Source organism: Pollachius pollachius (assembly GCF_949987615.1).
Source record: "Pollachius pollachius genome assembly, chromosome: 5".
In the NCBI taxonomy this organism is placed as follows: domain Eukaryota; kingdom Metazoa; phylum Chordata; class Actinopteri; order Gadiformes; family Gadidae; genus Pollachius; species Pollachius pollachius.
Window position 1 is genome coordinate 26,234,541 of NC_136938.1, and position 26,156 is coordinate 26,260,696.

Sequence of the window (26,156 nt, forward strand, 5' to 3'; positions counted from 1 at the left end):
GAGCCGGCATGACCCCCTCCACCTCGTCACCCACCACCGCCACCACCACCACCACCACTTCACTGCTCTTCCCCTCTGTTCTCTCCCCTCTCCTCCTATTATCTTCACATTATTAACAATCACTAAAAAAAAATCTCTCTCCCTCTCTGGATTGCCTAGTAACAGAGTGCCAGGGGCTTGCTCTCAGTCGGGACGCGAGTCATTCGTACGTACCAACGCGCACGTACGAATGAGTCGGTCGGTTTACTGAACTTCATTCATGTTTTAGGAACGTTGTTCGGCTGAGCTGATGCGTTTACATTTAGGGCGTTTAGCAGACGCTTTTATCGAAAGGGACTTACAATAAGTACATTTGTCAGAAGAAAGAGAAAGAACAATATATCGCTGTCGGTACAGTAAGGATGTTCATAGAACCTAGGGCCAAGCACTAATCGCTAGGTTAATCCATTCCCCGTATACGATAAGATGCTACACAATGATAAGTATTATTTTTTAAGTGCCAGGACGTACAACCTAATGGATAAAACATTAAGTGTAATCTGGCTATTTTTTACAAGTACCTTCACTGTAAATGCTTCAATTCAATGTCACACTTTCATCGATGCAATTACACCTGATAATCAGATTATCTGAGCGTCCTGCGTGTGTGTCTGTGTCCGCCGAGGTTAACTTTTTCCTTTTGCTCTTTACGACGCTTGAATGTCCTCCAATGTAAGGTTTCCCCTCATTTCACTGGGCTTCCTCTCTCTCCGCGCCGCGGTGGGAAAGGCCCGGAGACACCATGACTTATCCAGACATATGGTTGCTCTGATTCCACTTGTCATGCCTGATCTGTCTGCAGCATCTGTTGCCGCGTCAAAGCGCCGAGTGTGCCACACAGACACTGTGACCAACAGCCCTGTGTGAGCGCGAGCGCTAAACCGACAGAGACGGAGCGGGCGAGAGAGAGGGGGAGAGGGAGGGAGGGAGGGAGAGAGAGAGAGAGATATATGAAGAGAGGGAGAGAGGAGAGGGGGGGGTTGGAGAGAGAGAGAGAGAGAGAGAGAGAGAGGGGGGGTTAGAGAGAGAGAGAGAATGAGAGAGAGAGAAAGAGAGAGAGAGAGCGATATGGAGAGAGGGAGAGAGAGAGGGGGAGTTAAAGAGAGAGAGAGAGAGAGAGAGAGAGAGATATGGAGAGAGGGAGAGAGGGAGAATGAGAGGGGTTAGAGAGAGAGAGAGAGGGGGGGGTAGAGAGAGAGACTGAGAGAGGTAGAGAGAGGGAGAGAGAGAGATAGAGGGGCGAGAGAGAGACCTTAGAGAGAGAGAGAGAGAGAGAGAGAGAGAGAGAGTGTCAGGGATGCCTCCCGGTGGGTGGGGGTATGGGGAGGGCACTGGGCTGGTGTTTGATGGGGTAAGACGGGGGGTACGAGGGCACCAGAAGGGCGTCAAGAAAAGGCAGAGAATACAGTCATTACCCACCCAGGGCTATCCCTCTCTGGCCCATTAGCTGCTGGCAGCCATGACCAATGGGGTTTTGTTGCTCCTAGCAGGGTCATCCAGTGGTGGTCTGGGCCCTTTCTTTAATGGACGCTCACTCAGCCGTCCTCAACACAAAACCTTTCACAGGCGGGGAGGAAGAAGAAGATGGGGATAAGAAGGATAAGAAATCTCTCTCTCTCTCTCTCTCTCTCTCACTCTCTCTCTCTCTCTCTCTCTCTTTCTTAGAGGATAAAAGAGGCAGTGAGGCAGGGGAGAGAAAGCCGGGGGAGAAGGGGAATCGTGAAAGGAGATTTGTAGCAATGCGAGCAACGCGGGGGAAGCTATCGTTTAGCCACACGTGAGGTTGGGGGGGGGGGGGGGGGGGGGGAGTTTGTTCGCCCTCTGGGTCTGAAAAGACACAATCACACAAAATCGAATTATTATTTTTAATGCCATAAGTATAAGAATGCGTTGGGTTCGCGGAGAACCGTCGTAGCTTCACTACTCTCAGCTTTATTTCATTTTATTGTTCGACAATGTTTTTATAAGGAGCAATTTCAGTCTGCCTCGTGTATGTAAAGTGCTATATCAATAAAGTTGCCTTGCCTTGCCTTCATCACAGACCGGCCGTCGGTTATCAAAGTGTCCAAGAGGACATTTTTGGAACCCTAGTGAATCTAAAAGATAATTGGTGAGACTTGTGTACATGTTAATGCTATTTATTCATTTATTATATTTAGTGAGATAATTTGTTTTCCGGCTAAACTGAGCTGATAGTGATGTCCCAGTGGAAAAAACACACAGAACTTGATCCGCTGGTTTTGCAAGGCCTTAATGTGAGTACATGAATATGATTAATTTTGGATCTTCTCCATCTATTAGCGAGCTGTTTATCCTAGAGCAGCTCAAAGCACTGCCTACTACTGGCACCACCTCCCTGTCTTGAATACCTCGGTATTATATGCATAGCCTGGAGCTGAGTACCTATAACTGTTAATGTGCACTTACAAATGTGCATTCAAATATGCATACTTCCCCATATGTTGTTGTCAGCGCCTCTGTGAGTGTGTGTGTGTGTGTGTGTGTGTGTGTGAACCGGTGTGTGTGTGAGTGTGTGTCAGTTTTTTTTTGTCCAGTCCGGGCATAATAAAAGGCCAGTTAGCCACCTAGCGGGCTACTAATTCTCCATGTCAAATACAATGGCTGCAATTATATGGTAATCAGCGTTGGTGGCTGATACCTTTCTGCTGCTTTCTGTGAGTGTGTCTGGCCAAGCTGCTCCTCAGAGAGGCGGTTAGTCACGGCTTATTATTGACCTATTAGACACCCGTCAGCCTGCCAGAAAGAGAGCAGACACAGGCCGCGCTGCTTTCTCGCTCATACAATAGTGGGAATGCGGCCCCAGAAATAACGTCGACTTTCTATAACTATTTTTCTTCTTCTTTTTTTAAAACGCACCTCCTCAGAAAACCAGAATCGGTTCAATCTGGAACAGGACAGTTGATTTGATAAATCATGTCACTGAAATGTGTTTGTACCGACTTCTTGGTCGTAGGGAACCTGTTTCACCGCTTTCATGTACAGAGTTGATATTTCAGTTGATGCGTGATGTGTTCAGGTCCGTCGTGTGTGTGTGTGTGTGTGTGTGTGTGTGTGTGTGTGGATGGCGTCCCACCTCCGGGGGGCTGTATGAATAAAAACACACACACCCAAAATGTTCAGTGGAAACACCTTCAGAGATACGCTCCCCCCCGAGATTCTGTTTCTGTGTTGTGTCACGAAACAAATGTGTTGTTTTCATATAATCTCCCCGTGATTCGCCACTCCAAAGCGCGCCTCCCTGCCACCCGATCACTCACACACCCAACGACCCACACACACACACACACACACACACACACACACACACACTCACACAAAACACACCCACGCAGAGAGGCCCTCTCCGCCGCCTCTCGCTCTCCCCCTCGCCGAGCAAAGCAAAGCCCTCTTTGTTAACCTAATGTGCTTTTTACCAGTTGCGTTCTGCCAAGGAGACATCTGCTGTGTGCAACCAGTCAATATTGTGGGGACAGTTCAAAGGAGACCAGTTCATTATCTGTGTCAGCTTAACAACCCCAAGGTAGCGGTCTAAGGGACACCAGGGGTGGGAGTGCGGGGTGGGGGACAATGTGTTGGGGCACAATGGACCCCTCATTAACCAGTGATTTATCATGAGGGGATGCCCGGTTCAACCTTTGCCCCCCCCCCCCCCCCTCCCAAAACTCCAACCCCACAAACTCCAACGCCACACCCCTACACCCCAACACCCCGTACCCCCAAACTCACACCTCTCCAAAATGGATCCTATTGTCGGGCCGGTGAAGTGGACACTGTGGAGAGTGGGCTTTGAAAGAGGAATGATATAGTTAAAAAGTCAAATGAAAGTAAAGGTGGAGGAAGCGTGCCCTGTGTTTTCGCGTCAATGTGGCGTCAAAGCTGTGTGGAAAGTGTGCGTGAGCACATTTCAATACCAAATGTTTTAAGAACGCAAATGTTCAAAATGAGGCCCAGATTGATCCTCAAAAATGTTGCAGTGCATATTTCTTCCTGTTTTATTATTTCGGTACGCGCGGTTTTCATCCCAATGTTTATAAATCGCACAAGACTACGGTCCGTTTTGTAGCCCTGCAGAACCTCAACCTTTTCTCGTGCGACAAAACACTAAATTGAGTAATTTGCACGAAAGTCAGCGGTCTAAATCATCACTAGGCAGACTCCGGGCCAGCGTTACATTATCTCCTCAGTAAACAGTGCAATTTATACATCGACTCCGAGCGTAAAAGATTAGCCTCGCTGCCGCCACACCTCCCTTATGCTAAGCCAAGCTTTATGGAAGTCAAATATTTCAGTGGTAATGATATCATACATGTCAGAGAGACCCCTTAAGGATGCTCCATGCATGCATATGCAGCGAGATCATAGTGTGACCTTAGCCGCGCTGGCCCCGGAGACACACTGGCCCTCTCTCGTGCATAAAGGCTGCATAATGAGCGTTTAATATATGGCTTCTCAAAATGCTAAAGAAAGGGGAATATTCAGCGTGGCCCATGTGGTGGTTTTGTAAAGCCTGCTTCAAGAAGCGACACACCCCTTTTTCGCTTTCTCATTTTCTCGACCCCCACCTCTCTCCTCCCTCCTCCTCCTCCCTCTCTCCTCCCTCCTCCTCCCTCCTCCTCCTCTTTTTTTTTTTTCTGAATCCATTTGCTTAAATCAATCTCACAGGAGGCGGTCGTAGATAATGTACCAGCCAGGGTTTGTAAACCGTTTTGTTAACAATGCATTTTGGAAGAAAAGAAAAGAGGAGGAGATGAGAGAGAAAGGGAGAGAGAGAGGAAGATAGAGAGGGAGAGGGGGAGTAAGAGAGAGAGAGAGAGGGAGAGGGGGAGAGAGAGAGAGAGGGGGAGAGAGAGAGAGAGAGAGAGAGAGAGAGGGAGAGAGAGGGAGAGGGAGAGAGAGGGAGAGAGACAGAGAGAGAGAGAGAGAGCGAGAGAGAGAGAGCGAGAGAGAGAGAGAGAGAGAGAGAGAGAGAGAGAGAAAGAGAGAGAGAGAAAATGGGCAGAAGGGGTCTGAAAGAAGAACAGTTGGGTGGGTGTGGTGCACGGAGCTGTTTAGGACGGGGCCTGACGACGGGTGACACCCCTGTCCCATCTCCTCCTCCTCCCCCATCCCCCCCCCCCCCCCCCCCCCCCCCTCTCTTTCGACAGCTCCGGGACTGAATCCGTCCAAATTCGGACCAGTCCTCACTTTAGTCACACCACCTGCTTCCACTATTCTTCAGAGCACACCCGCCCACCCGTCCCTAGACAGCCGCCACAGACGAGTAAAAAAAAAAAAAAAACAAAACCAAAACACACGCACACAAAACAAAAATGACTCTCCTCTCGGCGGTCCTCCTCTCTCCGCTCATGCCCCCACGCAGAGACGGGACCAGAGATGACAATGTCAACGTTTCATAATAGAGGGGTTCACATTCAATTCAGAATTGTGCTCTCTGACAGAGGGGAAGGGACAAAGGAAAAAGTGCATCGCGAAGTACAACCAACACGTCACATTTGACGTTTGTTAAGTTGATTAAAGGATGCTGATTAGAAGGGCTCATATTGTTGGATGGGTTGAGCAGTTGCCCTGATATGGGTCAATGTTTGGGGGGCTTCTCACGTATGAATTCACTGGAGTTCTTGAGATCAGAGGATAGTGCTTCTTATCACATTCTTATAACCTTTAAAAGCCAAAGCTTGCTTTTTAATTAAGATTTCACAAAGTTACCTTGTGGTATTCTGTGATTTATCATTTTGAACAAATTTGAATCTAAACACAATAGGAATGATAAACCAACAACAGAGCAACATGCTATTTTCTTTGTCTTTCTTTATTTTACTCTTTCAAACTTTCATTCGTTCATTCGTTCATCCTCTCATTCTTTTTTTCAGTTTTTCTGTCTCTCTATCTTCCATCTTTTATCCTTCCTCCCTCCTTGTCCAGACGGTGAAACAAGGCATCACCCCATCCTACAAGTCAGTATTGACACCTCCCCATCATCGGGGACCTGTCCCCGCGTGTTCCCTGCCTTGGACCACTTTGCTTATCAAAGACTCTGTTAGCCAGAGGAAGCCCAGGCTGGCTGGAGGGCCTATTCCCTGAGGGCCCTCTCAGATCTCCACCAAAAGCAGCCATTACTGGATCATAAGCTGCAGGCCCAGGCCATGCCGGACAGGAATCCCCAGTAGAGCCCTGTGGATCGGGCTGATCTGCAACATAAGCCCCCCTGTGATTGCCCATTAGCCCCCTCTGACAAAGGCTAGCAGGGTAGCATGTGTAGATCGCGCGGGCCGCTGTGCGACGCCATTAAAGGGTAGCGACTATTACTTTACCTAATTGGCAGTGAGGGGTATTAGGCAAGGTCGTGGCTATGGGGAATTGATGGTGACATCTGATCTAATGTCCACTTAGGATCAAGACAATGCTGAGTTCTAGGGCACGGAGGGGATATTCCACGGGGACAGAGGATTGGGATATGATGTGAGCGAGCTGATTGATGGGTTATTATGCCAACAACCTGCTGTCTATAAATTGACGTTGAACCTCAAGGGCAACAAGCTTTTTTGGTTTTGGTTTTGTTTTGCCTGACCTCAGTTTGGAAACTGAGGTGTACGGGTGTATAGTGGACAAGGGTGTAAACAGCATTTCAAACAAACAATAACAAACACTGATATGGAGATCATGACAGGGTTGTGCACATGCTAACTCAAAGCTTTAGACATTGATGTAGGATCATTTCGGACAGGGACGTATGGGTTTTCCTTGCCTTTCTTCCAATTCAGGTTCAGCAAAAAGTGTACGTTTGACTGGACTTCAAGCCTCAGGGACTGTGCAATATACTGGGTTACTATTCATGTCTGTCACAATGCCGGCCACTCGTAGTGATAGACCATCACCAGTCATGACCATCACTTCTGTCCCCATCACCGTCATCAGCGTCATCCTCACACCACCTCCATCACCACCACCACAACCTTCGCTGTCACTGTTTATCACTACCATCATCATCATCAGCATCATCACCATCACCACCAACACAACCTCCACTGTCACAGTTATTAGCATCATCATCACTCTCACCGCCCACCCCAACTCGGCACCACCAACATGACCACCAGCAACACCAAAGTCATTACCATCACTATCACCACAGCCACTGCCAACTTCACCCCACCTCCACCGTCATTACCGCCACCACATCACCTCCTATGTCCCCCACCAGACCATGAAGCAAGTGGGTTAAACCAATCCAACACACATGCTGAAAACCAGCAACCACATAAACCTGTAACCATCAAAGAAACAGAACACATGGTAAGAACTCAGACCGCCGCAGTGCAACTACTGAAGATAAAGTGAATACCCTCTGAGGTGATGCTTTTGATCTGCATGGGAATGACGTGACCAGAGTTGGCAGTGAGATGTTTGATGTCCAGGACTTAGTCTGCCTGTGGTCCCCCCCGTCCCCCCCACCCCCTCAGCCCAGATCAGACGATCCGGAGACACTGAGTGTGGTCCGTCTTCAGCTCCCAGTCAATACCCTCAACAGGCCCAGCCAGCTCGCTCCCTTTCTCCTCGACGGCCCTCCACACGGCTGGCAGTGTTGACACACGCTGATTAGTTTGGTAAGTGTACAGAGTGTCCCATGGACGGTGAGCTCCACATCAATGTGGCCCTCTGTCGCATCCTTTATCTCCCCCCGGGCTCCGTCCCCGCGCTCACAAAAGGCGGAGATCCTCTTCGGATCGGGGAAAGAAATTAGGGGATCAGAGTCGGCGGGCTCCTGAGCAAACAGACACGGCTAATGGGGCCGGCCGCCTCCTCCTCCCCTTAAATTATTAGCGAAAGCAAGGGAATGTTGCGAGTCCAGTCCCGATGTTAATGCTAAGACCCCGCTAATCCCTTGCACACACATACGCATGCAGACTCCGCATTCACTGGTACGCACACACGGCTAATTGTTTATCACTCAACCACCCAGGCAGTGGGAGAGCCCCGCAGACCGTGAGAGCAAAGGAGCGAGGCTGAAAGTGTATGATATATATATATAATATATATATAGGTATACCTGTGTATCTATGTGGATAGAAAGACATGTTTAAACACGCAGGCAGATTTGAATTGATTTTAGTCCAGCCCTACATGAAAAGTATATCATAATGCAATAAATAAACGCGAAACAAGAATTTGAAAAACCACCCATCTCTTTATCAATTTCACCGTGGTGAAAGGCCGTCTTTCTTTAAGAATGAAGTTAGCCGTCGCCGGCTAAATGAGAATATGCTAAGCCGGTTCCAGGGAGGAGCACTTTGGGCTTATGAAGGATTAGCGCATGTTGTCCCGGCAGTGACTCCCCGCCAAGCTAGCACGCTAATACAGGTGTTAGTTAACTGGCATTAGCCTCCAGCTAATTAGCTTCCATTCAGCGGCTGATTGTCCGGCGGCCTCTGCCATTTGTACTGCTGTTTGCTCATCAGCAGGGAGGTCTCTGTGCTGTGGTGGGTCCGTCATGATCTGACATCTGATCTCCCTTCTTCTCCCCTTTCAGTCCCCCTGTGGGCGATGCTGGACACTGGGGCCGTCCCCGGGGCGAATACTCAGCCCTGCTTCCACAGAAGCAGAAGCCAAGACCGTGGTACAGCCTGTATTCACACCAACAGGCCAGTGCTTCTAGTGTGTGTGTGTGTGTGTGTGTGTGTGTCTGTGTGTGTGTGTGTGTTTGTGTGTGGCTGTGTGTGTGTGTGGGGACTTATGTGTGTGTGAGAGTCTGTTTGTGTGTGTTTGTGTTTGTGTTTGTGTGGATTTTCGGTTGTGTGTGTGCGTGTGAGAGGATTTGTGTGTGTGTGTTTGTGTGTGTGTGTGTGTGTGTGTGTGTGTGTGTGTGTGTGTGGTTGGGGGGGGGGGGGGGGGGGGGGGGGGGGGGGGATTTGTGTGTACGTTATTTTTGTCGTGCGCGACCAAAAAAATGAAAGTTGTGTTTCGGTCACTGAAAGAGACCTAAGTAGGACAAGATGGAGCCTTCGTTAATAACAAGAGATCGGTTTTGTAAGATTGCAGACAAACATTTTTATCATATTAACTCCAATAGAGTTACACATCTACACATCTGGCTGAGGACCTGTGCTCCTGGGTTAACAACGAGATAGGAGTGGATATGTGTGCAGGCGAGCAGTGGTGTGTGCCTCACCCTAGAGGGATGTGGGAACGAGACTAAAGGTTAGTTGGTTGACATTCCTGGAACCAATTCGGCAGATCAAAGGAGTCATTAAAGCCAAAGCGTCCCGCCACAAAGGGGAGATTTAAAACGGCAAATGGATTTGATAGTCAAAAATCTCAAAGCCAAAACACAAATATCCAATAAGAGGCTTTGGTGTATTAGTTACTTTGCACCAAACGATGTAGATTCACTGGTCACTTACTCCTGGGAAGGTTTCTTCAGAAGTCTTCAGATGTCTTCTTCATCTTTACCGACAACAAAACAGTTTTCTGGGAGGCAAATACTTTGCTTGAGTAATTGTCATTTTATAAAATGCAAGAACGCTTTGATGATATAGCAAACTGACTTCAGCTGGCCACCTGGGAGAAAAATTAGGCCTAACTGTTGACCTCGTATCAATCATAACATTAAAAAAAAGCGCTCTGATTGGCTTAGGATATAGCCAATGAGGCACAGTGAATCAGCAGCGTTAGGAGAGTAGAGTAAGGTTAGATATCACTATTTGGCCAAAAAATTACTCAGGCAATGATTCTATGAGGCTAACAATGTCTCATTTATATGGGAGCTCAGTGACAAATCCACTCTACGAAATGATATAAACATGGTTTGTTTATATGTTGGAAGCTTGAGGGAAAAGGGTCTGTATTCAGGATGAGTCTGAAAAGGCCTGTTTTCTAAGAACAATGCGACTGGAAGGGTCTCAATCTAGGTATCCACGGCATGCCCCTTATTGGGGGAACTACATTGTATTGCATTCGGCCAATACACATCCATTCAGAGGAGGCTGTTTGCAGCTGGCTTTAAGTGGGTGCCATTAATATAACAAATTCAGACAGTAACAGCCACTAAAATCAATAACAAGTCAAACATCAAGGTTTCGAACAAAGTGAAAGTACACAGATGAAATAGATAGATAAATAAATAAATAAATGCATGCATATATTACAGATCGACAAACAGACAGAGAGACAGACAGACAGACAGATGTGTCTGTGTTGTCTTATCCCTACCTGCTGAGAGCAGCTCAAAAAAACCCTAGACCCTTCCGGCATCTTTCCATTGAGGAGCAGCAATAATCTGTTTGCTCCTTTAATGACCGCATTGTTTACCGGGCCTTCCCAAGCAGGTCTCAGTGCTGCTTAGCCCTGGCTCTTAGAGGAGGAAAGCTGCTCTGAGCATCACTGATACTGGGCCATATTGTGACTGTCTGAGTTGCTAGAATTCACAAAAAGGTGCTCTGGGTTTCTTTGATGATAGATCAGCAGACAGACCAGCTGGTACAAATGAATCAGGTCCCATTCTCCAGCTGTAATATAACTAAACTATACTAACTGTAACTAAACTGACTACAATTAAAAAGCATTGTACCACAAATGGAACACAAATGGGTTTAAATCTAAGGTTCCTGACTTAGATTTAAACACATTTGTGTTCCATTTGTTGTAGAATGCTTTTTAATTTGCTTAATTTCCTTCCCCTGTTGAGTCCTTTAACATTATAAACACAAGGTAAACAATAGATATCTGACCAGGAGGCCAGGAAACAAGCATCACTCCTGACATGTGTTCACAGCCAGCTGAGTCAGTCGACTCAGTGACACATGAACAGCAACAGTCAGCTCTAATGATGCGGCTCTAATGATCCCAGAATACACACACACACACACACACACACACACACACACACACACACACACACACACAGACACATACACACAAACACACATACACGCACGCACACACACACAAACACACACACACACACACACACACACACACACATACACACAAACACATATACACGCACGCACACACACACACACACACACACACACACACACACGTGCACGGACGCACGCACGTACACACACACAAACCCCACGCGCACGCACACACGCAAAAACACACACACACACACACCCAGGGTCTGGACCCTGCATGTTGATCAGACAGTGCCTCTCTAATTGAGCTAATCCCCACTTCAGCATCAGTCCTGCTCCCTGAGGTATGACCCTGCCTCTCTCTCTGCCTCTGCCTTTCTCTCTCAGCCATTCCCCCGGCTCCTCCGCCTAAACCTCCAGCCCTTCTGTGGCCCATGTGGACAGTAGCACTGTTGATTGGGAGACAATGGGCAGCAGATTGTGCTGTCGGGCTCCATTAATTGCCATCATTAGCATCACACTCCAGAGTCTGCAGACTTGCGGCCCTAAGCCGCAGGCCCCGATTGTATTTCTGTGTGTGTGTGTGTGTGTGTGTGTGTGTGTGTGCGCGCGCGTGTGTGTGTGAGCGTGTCTATTTGTGTGTGCGTGTGTGTGTGTGTGTGAGTGTGTCTATATGTATGCGTGTGCTTGAGTGTATTTGCGTTTGTGTGTGTGGCTGTGTGATCGTTCCTATATGTGCGTGTGTGCTTTTGTGTTTGTGTATTTTATCCATAGGGCAAATGCATAAACCCCACTGCATTTATTCTTCCTCCTGGGTCCTCAGCCTACCATGTTATGAGTGCCTAATGATCGAGTAGCCAGCAATAAAAACTATGATTAGCCTCTAAGCAGCAACAACTGAGAAAGTCCATGCGGACATCATGCAGGCTTCTTGTGGTTGAACAGCAGACGAAGAAAAGCAGAGAAAGGCATGGATCCAAGACATCAAGAACCTGGCCATTAACCAGCCTCGTGTCTCCATGGTCCATATGTCCTTTTCATACGTGTCAATCAATGGTCAAAAGCCATTGACCACTGGCCAACCGTTGGTATTTCCATTTCCAGCGGCGGGGCTCTGAAAGGAAATTGAACCACGTTTCAGCCACGCACCTACTGTGTCCTAAGCCTTTGCCTCCCCAATGTAACTTCCTGTTGAATCAATGCCTGAGACAATGGCTCAACAGGTGCGACGGACATGGGCCCAGCGGCTAGGCCCTACCCTACCGCTAGGCCCAATTAGCCCCCACGGCTCAGGAACAAAAGGCCCCACATTTCAGTTCAGCGGAGTGCCAGTTTAAGGACTCTGCTGTCAGCGAGAGGCCTCTTTTTTATGCTTTCTGTCGCTCGCTGCTGGCACCACGGACGCAGAACTCCCCGGTTATCTGGTTCTGTAAGATGGGGTCGATGTCTTGTGTTCTGAGTGGCAGGGGTGTTGGAAACATGGGGTGTTGATGAATTCATTGCATGTGACTGGACTTGCTTGCTTTTCGAGACAGTGTCTGCTAATGAAACCCCATGTTGCTTCAGCGGAGGGGAGCCCTTATTGTTTGGTCAATGCTTCTACTCCAGGCGGCCTAACATGACTCAATTAGGCCGCGGAATAACATGTTTATTTTTTACGTAACTACTGGACTGTAAAATAACAGAATGGAGGTGTTGCAATTGAAACTACATTAAGTTATTTTATTCCAATGCATTAGTTGTTCTGATGGATTCCTGGAGAATGTTGTGCAGTTTCACAGGCTTTGTTCTGATAGATAACACTATAAATATCCTCCTATTTGGGTTATTTGATCCTGACCTTAGCAAGACCAGTAGAGGCAGCAATGCCTAGTAAACTGACCCACGATGGTTAGGTCCTATGGCTATGAAGAAGTTAAGAATCCCTTCTAGAACTTGCCAACTAGAAATTCCAAATATTGAATACAATATTGAATCCAGCATCCAAGGCTTTTGAATCACGATTATAATAGGGTGATAATCGTGATTATATCCCTCTATGTTATAAAAAATGTATATGTTCTTTAAACTTTTGTCTATTGTACATATAAAAACAAACTTTTAGACAATATAAGTTCACCGCTGTTGGTATATGAATAGAATCAATCACAGTAGTGTTGCTTGATTTTTTGTTTCATGATTTTGCAGAAGTAACTGAAAAGCAAAAAAAAGAAAATGAAACCTGACATTATTATATTACAGAGAGTTGGGTTAATAATTTTAAAGGTTTTGACAGTTTTAAAATATAAGAAAATAATGAAAAAGTCAGTTAGGTCAAGAGCTAACACAATGCTGATTGAGCCCACTGATGCAAGCCCTTGCATCTGTCGTATAATGACTGTTCCAAACTGAGTGGAGACATTCCCGCCATGCATTCAGATCCCAGGCGGTTCTGAGTTAGTGGTTGTTCCCCCAGAGACGGTCTGGAGGAGCTACAGCAACAGACTGGCTCTGAAACACACTTCTGTGTGTAGCGGTACCAGATCCTGTGTGTGTGTGTGTGTGTGTGTGTGTGTGTGTGTGGGTGTGTGCGTGTGTGCGCGTGTGTAGCGGTGTGCTGTTTTTGTTTTGCCGGAGAGAACAAAAGAGAGATTGTAGGAGAGCACCACTTTAATATAATGAGTTTATAGAGTGAGTTAATCAACTAGTGTATGAACTACAACAATACAAACAGCTAAACCAAAAATAGATGTGTGAATACATGGTTAGAAAGGGAGATTTTTTATATATATATATAAATGAGCAATAAGTAGAAAGCAACAAAAAAAACAACCCTTCCAGTCTTTCATCTTCTGTCCTTCTCTTTGGGATTAGTCGACACTATAAAATATATAATTGTAACCCGCTGACCCCACTGACCCCCTTCGTTCGGGGGGAGACCTCTGTGGTTACACTCCCTCCAGCAGCCGAGATGGAAGTCTCACTCAGAGGCGATGGTATACATCCCAGACGGAGCAGTGGTGTTTACCATCCAGTTCAGACTATGGAACTCCTTAAGAATGGGGCCATTACCTCCCCTTGAACTCCCAACGCATCCATCACCAGCATCAATGGGTCAACAATGCAATAAACCGCCACGACCTTGCTTTAATATCATATCATTTAGGCGAGAACACTGCACCTGACAGCTGAGCTGTGGAAGCATGTGTGTCAGAGCCTAGTGGTGGACGCCACATCAACAAGGCATCTCTGACTCTCCCAGCCTCAACAGCAGTGATCAGAAGCTCTCGCTCAGGCGGATTTGCTATTTAAGCTGAGAGCAGGATAATAAATGGAAAGAGCACTCCCATCTTTGAGGAATCAGAGCTGGTGACTTTTATCTGAAGCTGTCCGTCCAATCGTGTCTTTTGTTGATACGGTTGTCGTACAACAAACTTGAATGAGTTGTATTGAACTGCAGCCTAGATTTAGAACATAGATCTATGGAAATGATTATTATTATTTTTCATGTAATAATTTTTGTAGTATTAGAAAATGTATTTAATATTAAGTCACATAAATGCACATAGGAGGCTGATTATAGCTGATAATACGGACCCACCATAGGCTCAACCAGTAGGCTATACATCACGGGTGCAATCAGTTTTTCTTTATATTGAAGTAGCGCTCTCTTGTGGCCGCAGGGGGTAACAGCAGGGTCTAAAAAAAATAATCAAGTCAATATGATTCAAAATATAATTTATAGCTATTTACTATTTCCAAAAATATAGTACAATCTCCATGCTAATTAAACATAAGCGATACAATTGTTTTAGTGACATAATTAAATCCCTGGGCTGGCTTAGATTCCCAACAGCGCTGACAGCGGGAGCGCGCATGTTGGTGGTGTCTTTATTTTACTCAGGCTCGTCCATGGGGTGATTCAAATAGCCCGCAGCGGACCATTTAACTCATTGTCTGAGACGTCCATCTGGACCGAATAAATTAATATATTCATCCAGTCAGAAGATAATATTCTTGCAGAAAATCTGAAAGTCTGTCCAATAAAAAGCCCTTAGATCAGCTTATATTGGAGAGCTGTAAGGGCACCCCTGCACCCAAGAGCTCTCAAATTAAAAGACCTTCACTCAAACCTTCTCAATTCAACTTTATTAAATTTTATATAATTTAAAAAATTCTCAACAATTTCTCAAAGACCGGCCTTAGATCCCCCTTGGAGTATTTTCTGAAGGCTACAGCTGGGTGTAGTCAGATGTTCTTCTGAAATGGTTTACTTTTTAGGTCTACCTCGATTTGCAACAATTGTCAGTGGAGCTGACGTCACATGGAAACAGACGAAGCCTACTCGCGTGAGATTAAATTTTATCGCGAGAGCCTCGTATGGACACTCAAAAGATAGTGGTAAACGAGAATCCAGGAAGTGGTAAAGCTGCGCACAGAGGTTATGAAATTACTAATGAGCATCCTAGGAGAAGCGACAGGATATTTGACACTCGTTGTTGTGTTGATCGCTGCGGTTTTACATTACCTGGATTATTCCGACCCAGGGGCATTACCTAGGTAAATATATATATGGTTGTTATGTTTGGGGGCTGCAGACACGCTTGCTGTTTAATCCCATAGATCATGCGGCGAGATATACATTTATATACATATATTGTGTCTATACATCTATATCCACTGCATATATAGGTTATTTAGTGTATAATGTAAAAAATATATAGGATACTATATAGATATTAATATTGTGTAGGAATACTTTTTTTGTCACCAATGTATCTAATATATCCATTACTAGAATGGCACGGAAGACCTTTCATTTCCATGGTGGCAGTGCCATTATAAGCGTGGTTGTATTAGATCCATTGGTATGAAAAAAAAAAAAGTTCCAGAAGTATTTGCTCCATGCGTTACTCAAGTTAACTTTCGGACAGGGAAAACAACATAACTAGCCATGTTGGATTTTGAAACTTGCTTTCCCTTCTCTAGAACTTTAATCCAAAAACTGTAAAGCTGTTAAACATGCTGTATGGCTATCTCCCAAACATTCAAATATCATTCTGTGGCCATGTCTTGTGTTTGGCATTCACAGCATGGCTGTTAACATGGAGAGCCTTGAGGAGGATTTTAGGCAGCAGAACAAAAGCTGTTTTATCCTGGGAGCCACTGGAGAGACGGGGAGACTGCTTCTCAAAGAGCTGCTTGATCGAAACCTCTTCTCCAAGATCACGCTCATCGGCCGGAGAGAGGTTACCTTCGAGGACAAAGCTTACGAAAAGCTGGTAAGAGAGTCAACTGGTGTCAACGGTTGAAACGTCTGACTCCATTTCACATTGATCTAGGCGTAGCTTGTTCTGAGGACCCTGGTAGGAAAGCTAGCTTTGTTTTGCGTCTTAAGGTCCAGGAGGTGGTGGACTTTGAGAAGCTGGAAGACCACGCCACCGCCTTCCAGGGTCATGATGTCGGCTACTGCTGCCTGGGAACCACCAAGGCGAAGTCCGGGGCGGTGAGGCGAAATCTAAGTCACTTAACTAATCTATCGCTATTAGCCTTACTAACCCCTTATCAACGTGAAATTATAATGCTATTTGGCATAATGAGTGATGGCTATTGATCTGAACAGACTTTGAGTATGGGAGCTCTGTTTTGATTCTGGCAATGATCGTGGTTAATGAATGGCTATTCATTAACCACAAAAGTGTGGTTAATGAATAGCCATTCATTAACCACACTTTTGATTGATCAGATTTTTCAGTCTGCAAGAAATGTCAGGAGACGGAGGAATCATTTCACTATAGTGTTTTTTCTTTTATAGACATACATCACTCCTTTTGCGGGCTACAATAAGGCTTTGATCACATGCTGCAAAAATCATTCAAAATAAGATCCAACTGTAGCACCGGTGATTCAACCTGCCTCGGGCCGGGTGAGGCTGCTTAAACCAGCCATCCACCCCAGAGGCTCCACATCAACTTACTGTTGTGTGGTGCTCAGTGTCTTAGCAGTCCTAACCACGCCGCCATCCTCTCCCCTTGAGACGACAGAGAGGTGCCGGGACTCAAGGGAAGGTTTCTAGTGCCTAAGCTGGGTGGTCTGTGTATCCCAGGAGGGCTTTGTTCGAGTGGATCACGACTACGTGCTCAAGTCCGCCGAGCTGGCCAAGGCAGGGGGGTGCTCTCAGTTCCACCTGGAGTCGTCCAAAGGAGCCGATAAGGGCAGCAGCTTCCTCTATCTCAAGGTCAAGGTAAGCGTGGCTCAGGCTTGATTTGTTGGACTTCAATATTGAAGGACCCCTGTTTGACCAACGGGTGTGGGAGTGGATAGCCAGCCCTGGGACATGGCGACATCACAAGTGGGAGTGTCCACCTGGATGTGTGATAGATAGATAGACAAGCCAACCAGTTTGTACAGTCTACTGGGTAGGCTGGTAATCTGATCTAACCCAGTCCTCATTTAGGATTTCACTATGTCACAAGCCAGGGCAGAATTGGAAACGGCTTGTAAGGGCTACTCACACTCGCATCTGGTGGTAAAATAGGGACCCTTTAATAACACTGGTTGTGATCATAGGTATTATATCTCAGTGTTTATCCTATGGGCTTTGAACTGTATGTGAACCATACTGCAACAAATGACTTAATTTAAGATCATATTATTTTGTGAAGTTATTGTTATGTTGTAACCGCACATCTTTTATTATATGCAAAAGTTGTAGGCATTTTGGGGCCTTATCTATTCCCACCAAATATATAACTATATCTCACACACACACATGCAAGCACGCACACGCACACACAAACACACAGTAGTGTCCAAGTTAATCGGTTTGGTGTGAATGGGTTGGTTGGTTGGGTTGGGACTGAATGTTTTGCACTTGATAAAAACCAAGAAAAATATAGTCTTGCGAAGGCTAACCCTTTATTACAGCTCTCCTTACAATACGTTATGTTGTCAATGTAAACTTGGATCCTGTCTGCTGCTGGTTCTGTTCTAGGGACAAGTGGAGGCCGAAATAGAAGCACTGGGCTTTGATCGGCTCTCCATCTACAGACCTGCGTAAGTTCCCCCGAACTGCATGTTCATCTGTTGGTTAAAACATGTACAGCAAGTCAATACTGTTAGTGTTGATTCAAGCCTTTAATAAGGAGGCTCTAGATTGTATTGTCCCCAGGGTGACTCGTATCATCAGCTTGTGTTTGTTTTTTAGTCAAACAGAGTAACCATAGAAACAGCATGTGCTCTGCACCAAAATAAAGAGAAAAAAAACAAACTAGGATGTGGTCCTTTCATGCTTAAATGTTGAGACTAAAATCACATAATATCAGCCTGTATAACCGGGATGTTCATGAGTGGAGCTAGATCAGATTGCATTAGTTCAGACTGAACGCTGAAGGCACGAGTGCATCGGCTGTTCAGCTGTAGTGCCGTGATTCCCCACATGGGGCATGTTTTGGCTCAATCACAATCCTCATAGCGTTTGCAAAATAAAGAAACAATGCTGAATTGAAGCTCCTCTTGACCTTTTTATGAAATGCTGTGTTAACCGGCATACTTCATCAATATTCATAATGAATACATGTTATCCATCTACATAATATACATATATACATATATACACATATATATACATAACATTTATTCATCTAAAATGCTCTATATTACAATTCAAATTACATTAATAATATACATGTAATGCTTTTATAGATAGACATTCACAATACAAGTGTGACTTGCCGTTAATAATTTTCTATTGTTTCCTTCTTTCCTCCCTCCCTCCCTCCTGCCTCGCCTCCCTTCCTCCCTCCCTCCCTCCTTCCTGCCTCCCTCCCTCCCCTCCTTCCTGCCTCCCTCCCTCCCTCCCTCCCTCCCTCCCTCCCTCCCCTCCTTCCTCCCTCCCCTCCTCCCTCCCTCCCCTCCTTCCTGCCTCCCTCCCTCCCTCCCCTCCTTCCTCCCTCCCTCCCTCCTCTCCTCCCTCCCTCCCCTGCCTCCCTCCCCTGCCTCCCTCCCTCCCTCCCCTCCCTCCTGCCTCCCTCCCTCCCTCCCTCCCTCCCCTCCTTCCTGCCTCCCTCCCCTCCTTCCTGCCTCCCTCCCTCCCTCCCCTCCCTTCCTCCCTCCCTCCCTCCCCTTCTTCCTCCCTCCCTCCCCCCCCTCCCTCCTGCCTCCCTCCCTCCCTCCCTCCCCTCCCTCCCTTCAGGGTGCTCTTGGTGGAGAGGCAGGAGAGCCGCCCGGGTGAATGGATGGCCCGGAAGGTGCTGAGCTCCTGTTCCTTCATGTTTCCCTCCATGTCCGTGCCCATCCAAGCCGTGACCCGGGCCATGGCGTCCAACACGGTCCTCAAACCTGAGCACCCCACGGAGATCCTGGAGAACAAGGCCATCCTCGCCCTGGGAGCGAGCCCCACCAAATGAGGGTCCGCTTCCCCCCAGGGAAGCGGAGCAAAGCATCCGGGCGGAGATACTCTCATCAGATACTCTCATTAGGTGTCGGGGGTCGTTGACTTGAAACTTGGAGGTGTCCGAAGTTGTAGTACAGCCAAAGAAATTGACATCGAAGCTTGTGAGTTATGTATGATACGCAGAGTGTAGGAGGGGATATGAGATTTGCACTATATGACCATTTAATACATGTTGTTCTGTTCGCATAGCTCCCGTTGAGGACGTTGGGGAGGGGATTGGTCTTCTGGTGGATTGTGGCGGGTTTACTTGTGTAAAAAGATGCTTTCATATATTTTAATCTTAATCTGTTAAAATTTTATAATCCAAATAATATTGAACATATGTACATCATAATTGTGCTATACAGATTAAGAAAGAACACATACATTTATTTTAGAAAAAAATTAATTCTGAAAAAAATGTTTATCTCATTATGGGGAAAATTGTGAGATTTGGAAAAACGGAGGTGGTAAAATTTGAACTCTGTAATTAATTGATACAGCTACATGTAACGGGTTTGCAACATTCAATCGAATTAAGTATAGGAGCCCAATTGTAAGACAGACAACCATGCATGTCTGAGAAAATGCATGTGATGCCGCTTGGGGAAAATGCCTTAAATTGACCATACAGTTGTGTAAACTACGTCATTAAAATGTGTTGTGATTCTGGGATCTTTGATGTTGATTAATTGCTCTGGCAATATGCATCTTTCTCAGTCTTGCTTGAACAATCGTACAGCAGCACACAGTCTACTAGCATGCATAACTGACTATATTTTTTATGAAATAGTTTTGTGCATGTTCAGTATGTTCCATATGAAATTAAAATCAAACTATTGAGGGGAAATCTTAAGTATATGTTTCTGTTTCTTAAGTCTATTGATCGATCTGTCGCATCAGACTTGAAACTGAAGTGGTGCTTTAGTGACATCCAGCGGTCATTGTGTGTTATTTACATCTCACGCCGGTGGCTCCTCCTGACGTAAACGAACGTCACCCGGAAACGCGTCCTTCGAAACCAGGAGGCAACATGGCAGAGCAAAGAGACCCACGTGAGTGATGTCAATAGAAAGACAACAAACGAATCGCATCACCTCGTTTCAATAAGATGCTCTTTCTGACTTTACAGCATGTTTTTATTCCTAAAGCGTGTAGCGTTGTTATAACTTGCGATGCGAAAGTCCCCTTATCTTAGCGTCTGCGTCTGGTACTAAACAGTGGGTACCAGACACAGTACCCACTGAGGATGGTACTGTGTCTGGTACTGTGTCTGGTACTCACCTCAGTGGGTACTGTGTCTGGTACTGTCTGGTACTCACCCCAGTGGGTACTATGTCTGGTACTCACCTCAGTGTACTGTGTCTGGTACTCACCTCAGTCGGTACTGTGTCTGGTACTCACCCCAGTGGGTACTGTGTCTGGTACTCACCTCAGTCGGTACTGTGTCTGGTACTCACCTCAGTGGGTATTGTGTCTGGTACTCACCCCAGTGGGTACTCACCTCAGTGGGTACTGTGTCTGGTACTCACCTCAGTGGGTACTGTGTCTGGTACTCACCTCAGTGGGTATTGTGTCTGGTACTCACCTCAGTGGGTACTGTGTCTGGTACTCACCTCAGTGGGTAGTACTGTGTCTGGTACTCACCTGATACTGGATGTGGTACTGACCTCTTTCAGCTTTCCTCTTTTCCCAAAACGTATACATGCGCAGTATCGATATAATTATTAATTGTAAAGTGGTTTTAACAAACTGGTACTGAGAAGGAATGATAAGGAAGTGGAGCTGGACATTGAATTGGGAACATGACTGGTTTTATCTGGTCATGATTGGTTTGACAGATCATGACTGGTTTTGACAGATCATGACTGGTTGATCTGACTGGTTTTGACCGAACATGACTGATTTTGTCTGATCATGACTGGTTTTGACAGATCATGACTGGTTCCGAAAGGTCATGACTGGTTGATCTGACTGGTTTTGACCGAACATGACTGATTTTGACAGATCATGATTGGTTTTGACAGGTCATGACCGGTTTTGATCAAACTAACTGTTCTTGACAGGTCATGATGGAGAGATGGACGATGTCCCCGAGCTCTCGGACAGCGGGGACGATGAGCAGTGGCAGTGCCTGGACGAGGAGGACAGTGACGACCAACACGTCACCTGTCTCTTCTGTGACCGGTACAAAATAATTCATTTTTTTGTTGATTGGCTATACTTTGTTTTACTTTGTTTACAAGCTTTAAAGAATGGCTGCAGCTTCATTGCCTGTAAAATTGATTTTGTATTTTTGTGTTCAGGTTGTTGAACTCTGTGCCGATTACACTACAACACTGTTCAACCGAGCACCAATTCAATCTCGTAGATGTGATACGCAAGCACAGTAAGTAATTTTAATGTTGTTATGTTTATTTGTCCTAATGTATCCATCCAAACAAAGTGTGGCAAAAGCACAATTTCTCAGATTCTCTCCCGATTACTGTCCCTGGTAGATTTGGACGACTATGGATACATCAAGCTGATCAACTTCTTACGGTCCAAAGTAAGAAACGTACACTTTCTTGCATCATTTCAATAGAATTTGAAATGTTCAGAGTTCAGTCGTTAACAATGTGTAGCGACTTTAGCTATCTTTGTGGTATACGGGGAATGGGTTAACCTAATAATTGTCAGTGCTTTGCACTCGTTTGTATGAACATCCTTACTGTACCGACAGAGATATATTGTTGTTTCTCTTCTTTCGATAAAAAAGCGTCTGCTAAATGCCCTAAATGTAAATGTGAATGGGATCCTTTCAGTGAAATTGAAAACCTCATCGTTTCCCTCACTTAAAACTTGACCAAAGTAGGCCTACATTTGATGCAATAGAAAACTATGTATCAACCAGTGTAAAACCTCTGCCTGCAGAAGGGCAGCGGGGCGGATTTCACCGGGCGGCCAGAGGGTCCAGTCCCCTGGGACAGCGAGGACTTCCTCCGACCTGTTCTGCAGGACGACCCCCTGCTTCAGACCGGTAGGAGTGGTGGCCTACTTTAGGGTGGGGAAGCGTTAGACCTGTGTATAGGATAGTCAGGATAGTGTTGAGGGCGTTTGACTCCATACCGGAGCGGTTCAAAGCATGATGTCCAGTGTTTACCGGTAGTCCTGACTCGTCCTTGAGCAAGATGCCCCCTAACTCATTAATAGGCTCATTAGTAACATGTGTCTGAACAAAGAACTTGAGTCGCTAAAAAAAAAGAAAAAAATAAGCGTGTGCTTATTGAGTAATAGTGTGGAATATAGGGGTTAATAGGTAGTTGCATGAGTACATCCTAATGTTTTCTAGTGATGGATCGGTGGGAAGGGTTAAATTAGTATGAATAGTGTTTGTGTGTGGGCAGAAAGACATCTCATTATCATGAAGAAATTTCATTCAACCAGTTACTAACTACGTAGAAATGTGACTCTCAGATTATGCTAGAATATCTCTATTAAATAGTTCAACTGTCTGGATGCTGTAGAAGCATCTTTTACTGTAGAAGCTGTACCGGTAACTAACCTTTTGGACAGAATGTAATGGCCCCTTATTTCCGCTATTTTTTTGCCAATATTTTAGATCCTTAAGTAGATTCCATTTCCGTTCGGGACAATCCAGCAGTGAGCTATTTTACCCCACCGTTCATGCAGTGTTCTAAACTTTAGTGAAAGTCCATATATCGTGCTCTGTGTTCCCACCAGACCCTGAGGAGCTGTGTGGGGGTGATGGGGAAGGCCCCGCCCAAGGCCCCGTGTCGGGGGCCCCAGACCACAGTGCCGTGCTGCAGAGGGCCCAGTCTGCTGAGGACAGGGCCCAACGGGCGGAGGAAGCCCTCGCCAGAGCCATGGACGACCTGCACAAACTCAAGTTTGTACAGCTTTCTGTTTTTTGTTTTACTTTGTTTGATTTTATTACATTTACAATAAGGGCATTTAGCGGACACTTTTATCCAAAGCGACTTACAATAAGTACATTTGTCAGAAGAAATAGAACAATATATATCGCTGCCGGTACCATACAAATAATGCGTGCATTAAGTGCACGGACGTACAAACCTACATTAAGTATGTAAGAGGGGCGTGGGGGGGGGGTTTGCTATGCAGTCTGAGTGAACTCTGAACAAGTGAGTCTTTCACATTCATATTTTTTTTTTACTTTGCTAGTCATCGTTTTTTAGGCGATCCCAGAGAGCTGTGTGCATGCACTAGAATCCTGTTGTCTCGTGGCACGTGCAATACCTATCCGAAACCAGCAGAGGGCAACCCTGAGCTCCGGTACTGCAGGCGCGTCAATGAATGGGAGAAAGTTTGGAGAAGGGGAAAGCGAAGCGTAGGGAAAGGAAATTTCCACTGCTGCATAGAGGTTAAAGTAAGGAGGGCTGGATGGAGGGGGGAGGCAATAAGGGAAAAATACAGGAGACGAGAGCGCAGGGACTACAGGGGGAGGGGTGTGAAAAGAGTAAGAAAGATGAATGCCCCCCCGTCCCCTCCATTTACTGCTCTGTCCTGCATGAAGGATGTGTGTTTTCAGGCTGGACGCATCGGCAGCCTGTCTACAGCACACATAAAATGTTCTAAATTGCTTCTATGTGCCCTTTATTTATATATTTATGTATTTTGACATCGGAAATGTCTCGTGTGTGCGCACGCTTGTGAGTGCGTGTGCGTGTGCGTGTGTGTGTGTGCGTGCGTGCGTGCATGTGTGTGTATAAAGTGCTAGCGCTGCGCTAGCGGCGGTGTAGCGGGAGCACCACCAGGCTGACTGCCAGGGGGGCTTGTGTTGCAGGCTGCTGGCCCAGGGTCTGGTGCTGAACGCGGACACCAGGAGGGCGCCGGGCGGCCTGGGCCCCGTGGCGGAGCTCCGGGACGACGAGGACGACGCCTACTTCAGCTCCTACGGCCACTACGGCATCCATCAGGAGATGCTCAAGGTCTCACACGCACGCACACACACACACGCATGCGCACAAACGCTAACACGCGCGCACGCACGAGCACACACACGCAGGAGTGTGTGCGCGTGCATATGCACGCACACACACACAAGCATATGCACACACACACACACACACACACGGCCAGCACCAGTAGTGGGATGTGATCTCCCGCACACGCAGGCATTTTAAGTGTGTGTGAGCGATTGTGTGTACAATCGAGCCACTGGTCTCAATGACAGAGTGTGTGTGTGTGTGTGTGTGTGTGTGCGTGCGTGCGCGCGCACCAGGAACCCACAAGTTCATCCTAGTGCAGCTAGGTTCGGTGTAGCATTAAATTAAAGTGATCACTTCCATGCACGCGTGGATGTCGAGTATCCGACACCGCTTCAAAGCGACGAATCAGCGATAAAAACAAAGACGGCCAACTGTGTGCGAAGAAGGCTTCCGAAACGTATCTTGCATATCTTTTAATTTTTTTGCCCCAAAGATGCTTTTGCTTCAAAGACAGAGAGACAGCCAGTCCAAAACCCTGGGAGAACGTATGCAGGTGCTGGGGCATGGTGTGCTCTCCCCCCCCCCCCCCCTCTCTGCCTCCCCCCCTTCTCTCTCTTTATTCCTCATCCTTTTGTAGTTCTACTTTACCGCAGTGCCTCCACATAAGTCCTCCTTCCCGTCCTCTACGATTGGTGGCGGGCGGCGCTGGAAGTCGAGCGTCGTGTTAAGTGATGCTGGTGCGTCACGGGTAGTGGGGGTCGGCCCGGCAGCCGAGGGGCCGCGTGCCTGCAGTGCAACATTAACGTCAGCTCCATCGGCCGTACGCTGAGGTGCATCACCTCGGACGCACACGGGGGAGACACGCGCGTGGGTCGCCCGCGCGGGAGCGCGTGTCTCTGGGCAAAGGGGAACTCTCTCGCTAGTGTCGTGTAGTTGTAGTTTCTTCTCTTTTCTTTTCTTTTCGAGGTTTCCCAGAAAGACATTTTATTATCGTGAAGTAACTTTCCGTGGAAGAATCATTCAACCGATGACTAGCAGGGTAGCAATGTGTCTGAATATGGCGGAATATCTTTATTAAACAGTCTGGAAGACATGGCCAATCTCTGACTGTAAAAGCTGTTCCGGTAACTTTTGGTGACTTTTGGACGGTATATAATGTCTATTTTTGGCCTATATTTTTGCCAATACCTTCGATCCTTAGGTAGATTAGATTTCAGAGTGTTTTTCAGCGATCCCCGACTTTCTCGACCTTTCTTACATTTACATTTAGGGCATTTAGCAGACGCTTTTATCCAAAGCGACTTCTTACACGTTGATCTGGCTGGACCCCGCTTTAGTAAATCAAAGTGTGTGCGTACCTTTTTGGCATTTCAAGTGTCACTCTTCAGTTACATTGGTTTCTCATAGAGAATCGGTTTGCACACAATGAATGATGTTTTGGTCTCTTGTTTGAGACAGTAGCTGATTGACGGGCTAATTAACAAATCAGTTGTGGAGCTTCGCTGGAAAGACCAATCAAGACCAAGCCTCATGCCAATAGTGTCGGTTCCATTCTGGATTAGTTTTTGTACCTGTTCCACAACTCAACAGACTACTGTTTGCTCAATCCTGCCGACCAGGCACTGTGCACTGATACTGCTTCCAACAAGTAATACAGTCAGGGAATACCTTTGTTATTCTACAATACAGGCAGGGAATACCTTTATTATCCCCTACATGTTTAAACAGTATAATAATATAATAATTATACTTCTTTACCAAGTGTTGTGGCAGGCAGATAAGGAAATAGATAAAATAATGAGAAGGAAAACAAAAAAGGCTTGTGTGATAAAAGATTGAAATTGAGACGCATTTTCTCACAGTGCAGTGTTGTTG

The 26,156-nt window shown here is 46.3% G+C and overlaps 2 protein-coding genes across 2 annotated transcripts in view; both read left to right on the forward strand.

The window, feature by feature from the left end:
* The first annotated feature begins 15,301 nt into the window (after positions 1-15,301).
* On the forward strand, positions 15,302-20,004 carry htatip2 (HIV-1 Tat interactive protein 2). The gene is made up of 6 exons (XM_079737212.1): positions 15,302-15,455; positions 15,988-16,177; positions 16,294-16,401; positions 17,002-17,139; positions 17,890-17,951; positions 19,090-20,004. Exons 1-6 carry the CDS (start codon positions 15,340-15,342, stop codon positions 19,301-19,303), a joined length of 828 nt encoding a protein of 275 aa, XP_079593338.1. The 5' UTR covers positions 15,302-15,339; the 3' UTR covers positions 19,304-20,004.
* Positions 20,005-20,342: 338 nt separating this feature from the next.
* The window catches only part of prmt3 (protein arginine methyltransferase 3), a 40,239-nt gene continuing 34,425 nt past the window's right edge, over positions 20,343-26,156 (forward strand). The window contains exons 1-7 of the mRNA XM_079736224.1: positions 20,343-20,384; positions 21,396-21,516; positions 21,636-21,718; positions 21,828-21,877; positions 22,243-22,348; positions 23,053-23,218; positions 24,137-24,281. Coding sequence (XP_079592350.1) covers positions 20,363-20,384; positions 21,396-21,516; positions 21,636-21,718; positions 21,828-21,877; positions 22,243-22,348; positions 23,053-23,218; positions 24,137-24,281 — 693 coding nt within the window. The 5' untranslated portion in view covers positions 20,343-20,362. The remainder of the gene's footprint in view (positions 20,385-21,395; positions 21,517-21,635; positions 21,719-21,827; positions 21,878-22,242; positions 22,349-23,052; positions 23,219-24,136; positions 24,282-26,156) is intronic.

Bases quoted from the DNA above. Each gene is read 5' to 3' on its own strand.
- htatip2 (XM_079737212.1), top strand. From the start codon at position 15,340: ATGAAATTACTAATGAGCATCCTAGGAGAAGCGACAGGATATTTGACA. The intron at 16,178-16,293 runs GTAAGAGAGTCA...TTGCGTCTTAAG, and splicing joins ACAAAGCTTACGAAAAGCTG to GTCCAGGAGGTGGTGGACTT. The intron at 17,952-19,089 runs GTAAGTTCCCCC...CCCTCCCTTCAG, and splicing joins CTCTCCATCTACAGACCTGC to GGTGCTCTTGGTGGAGAGGC.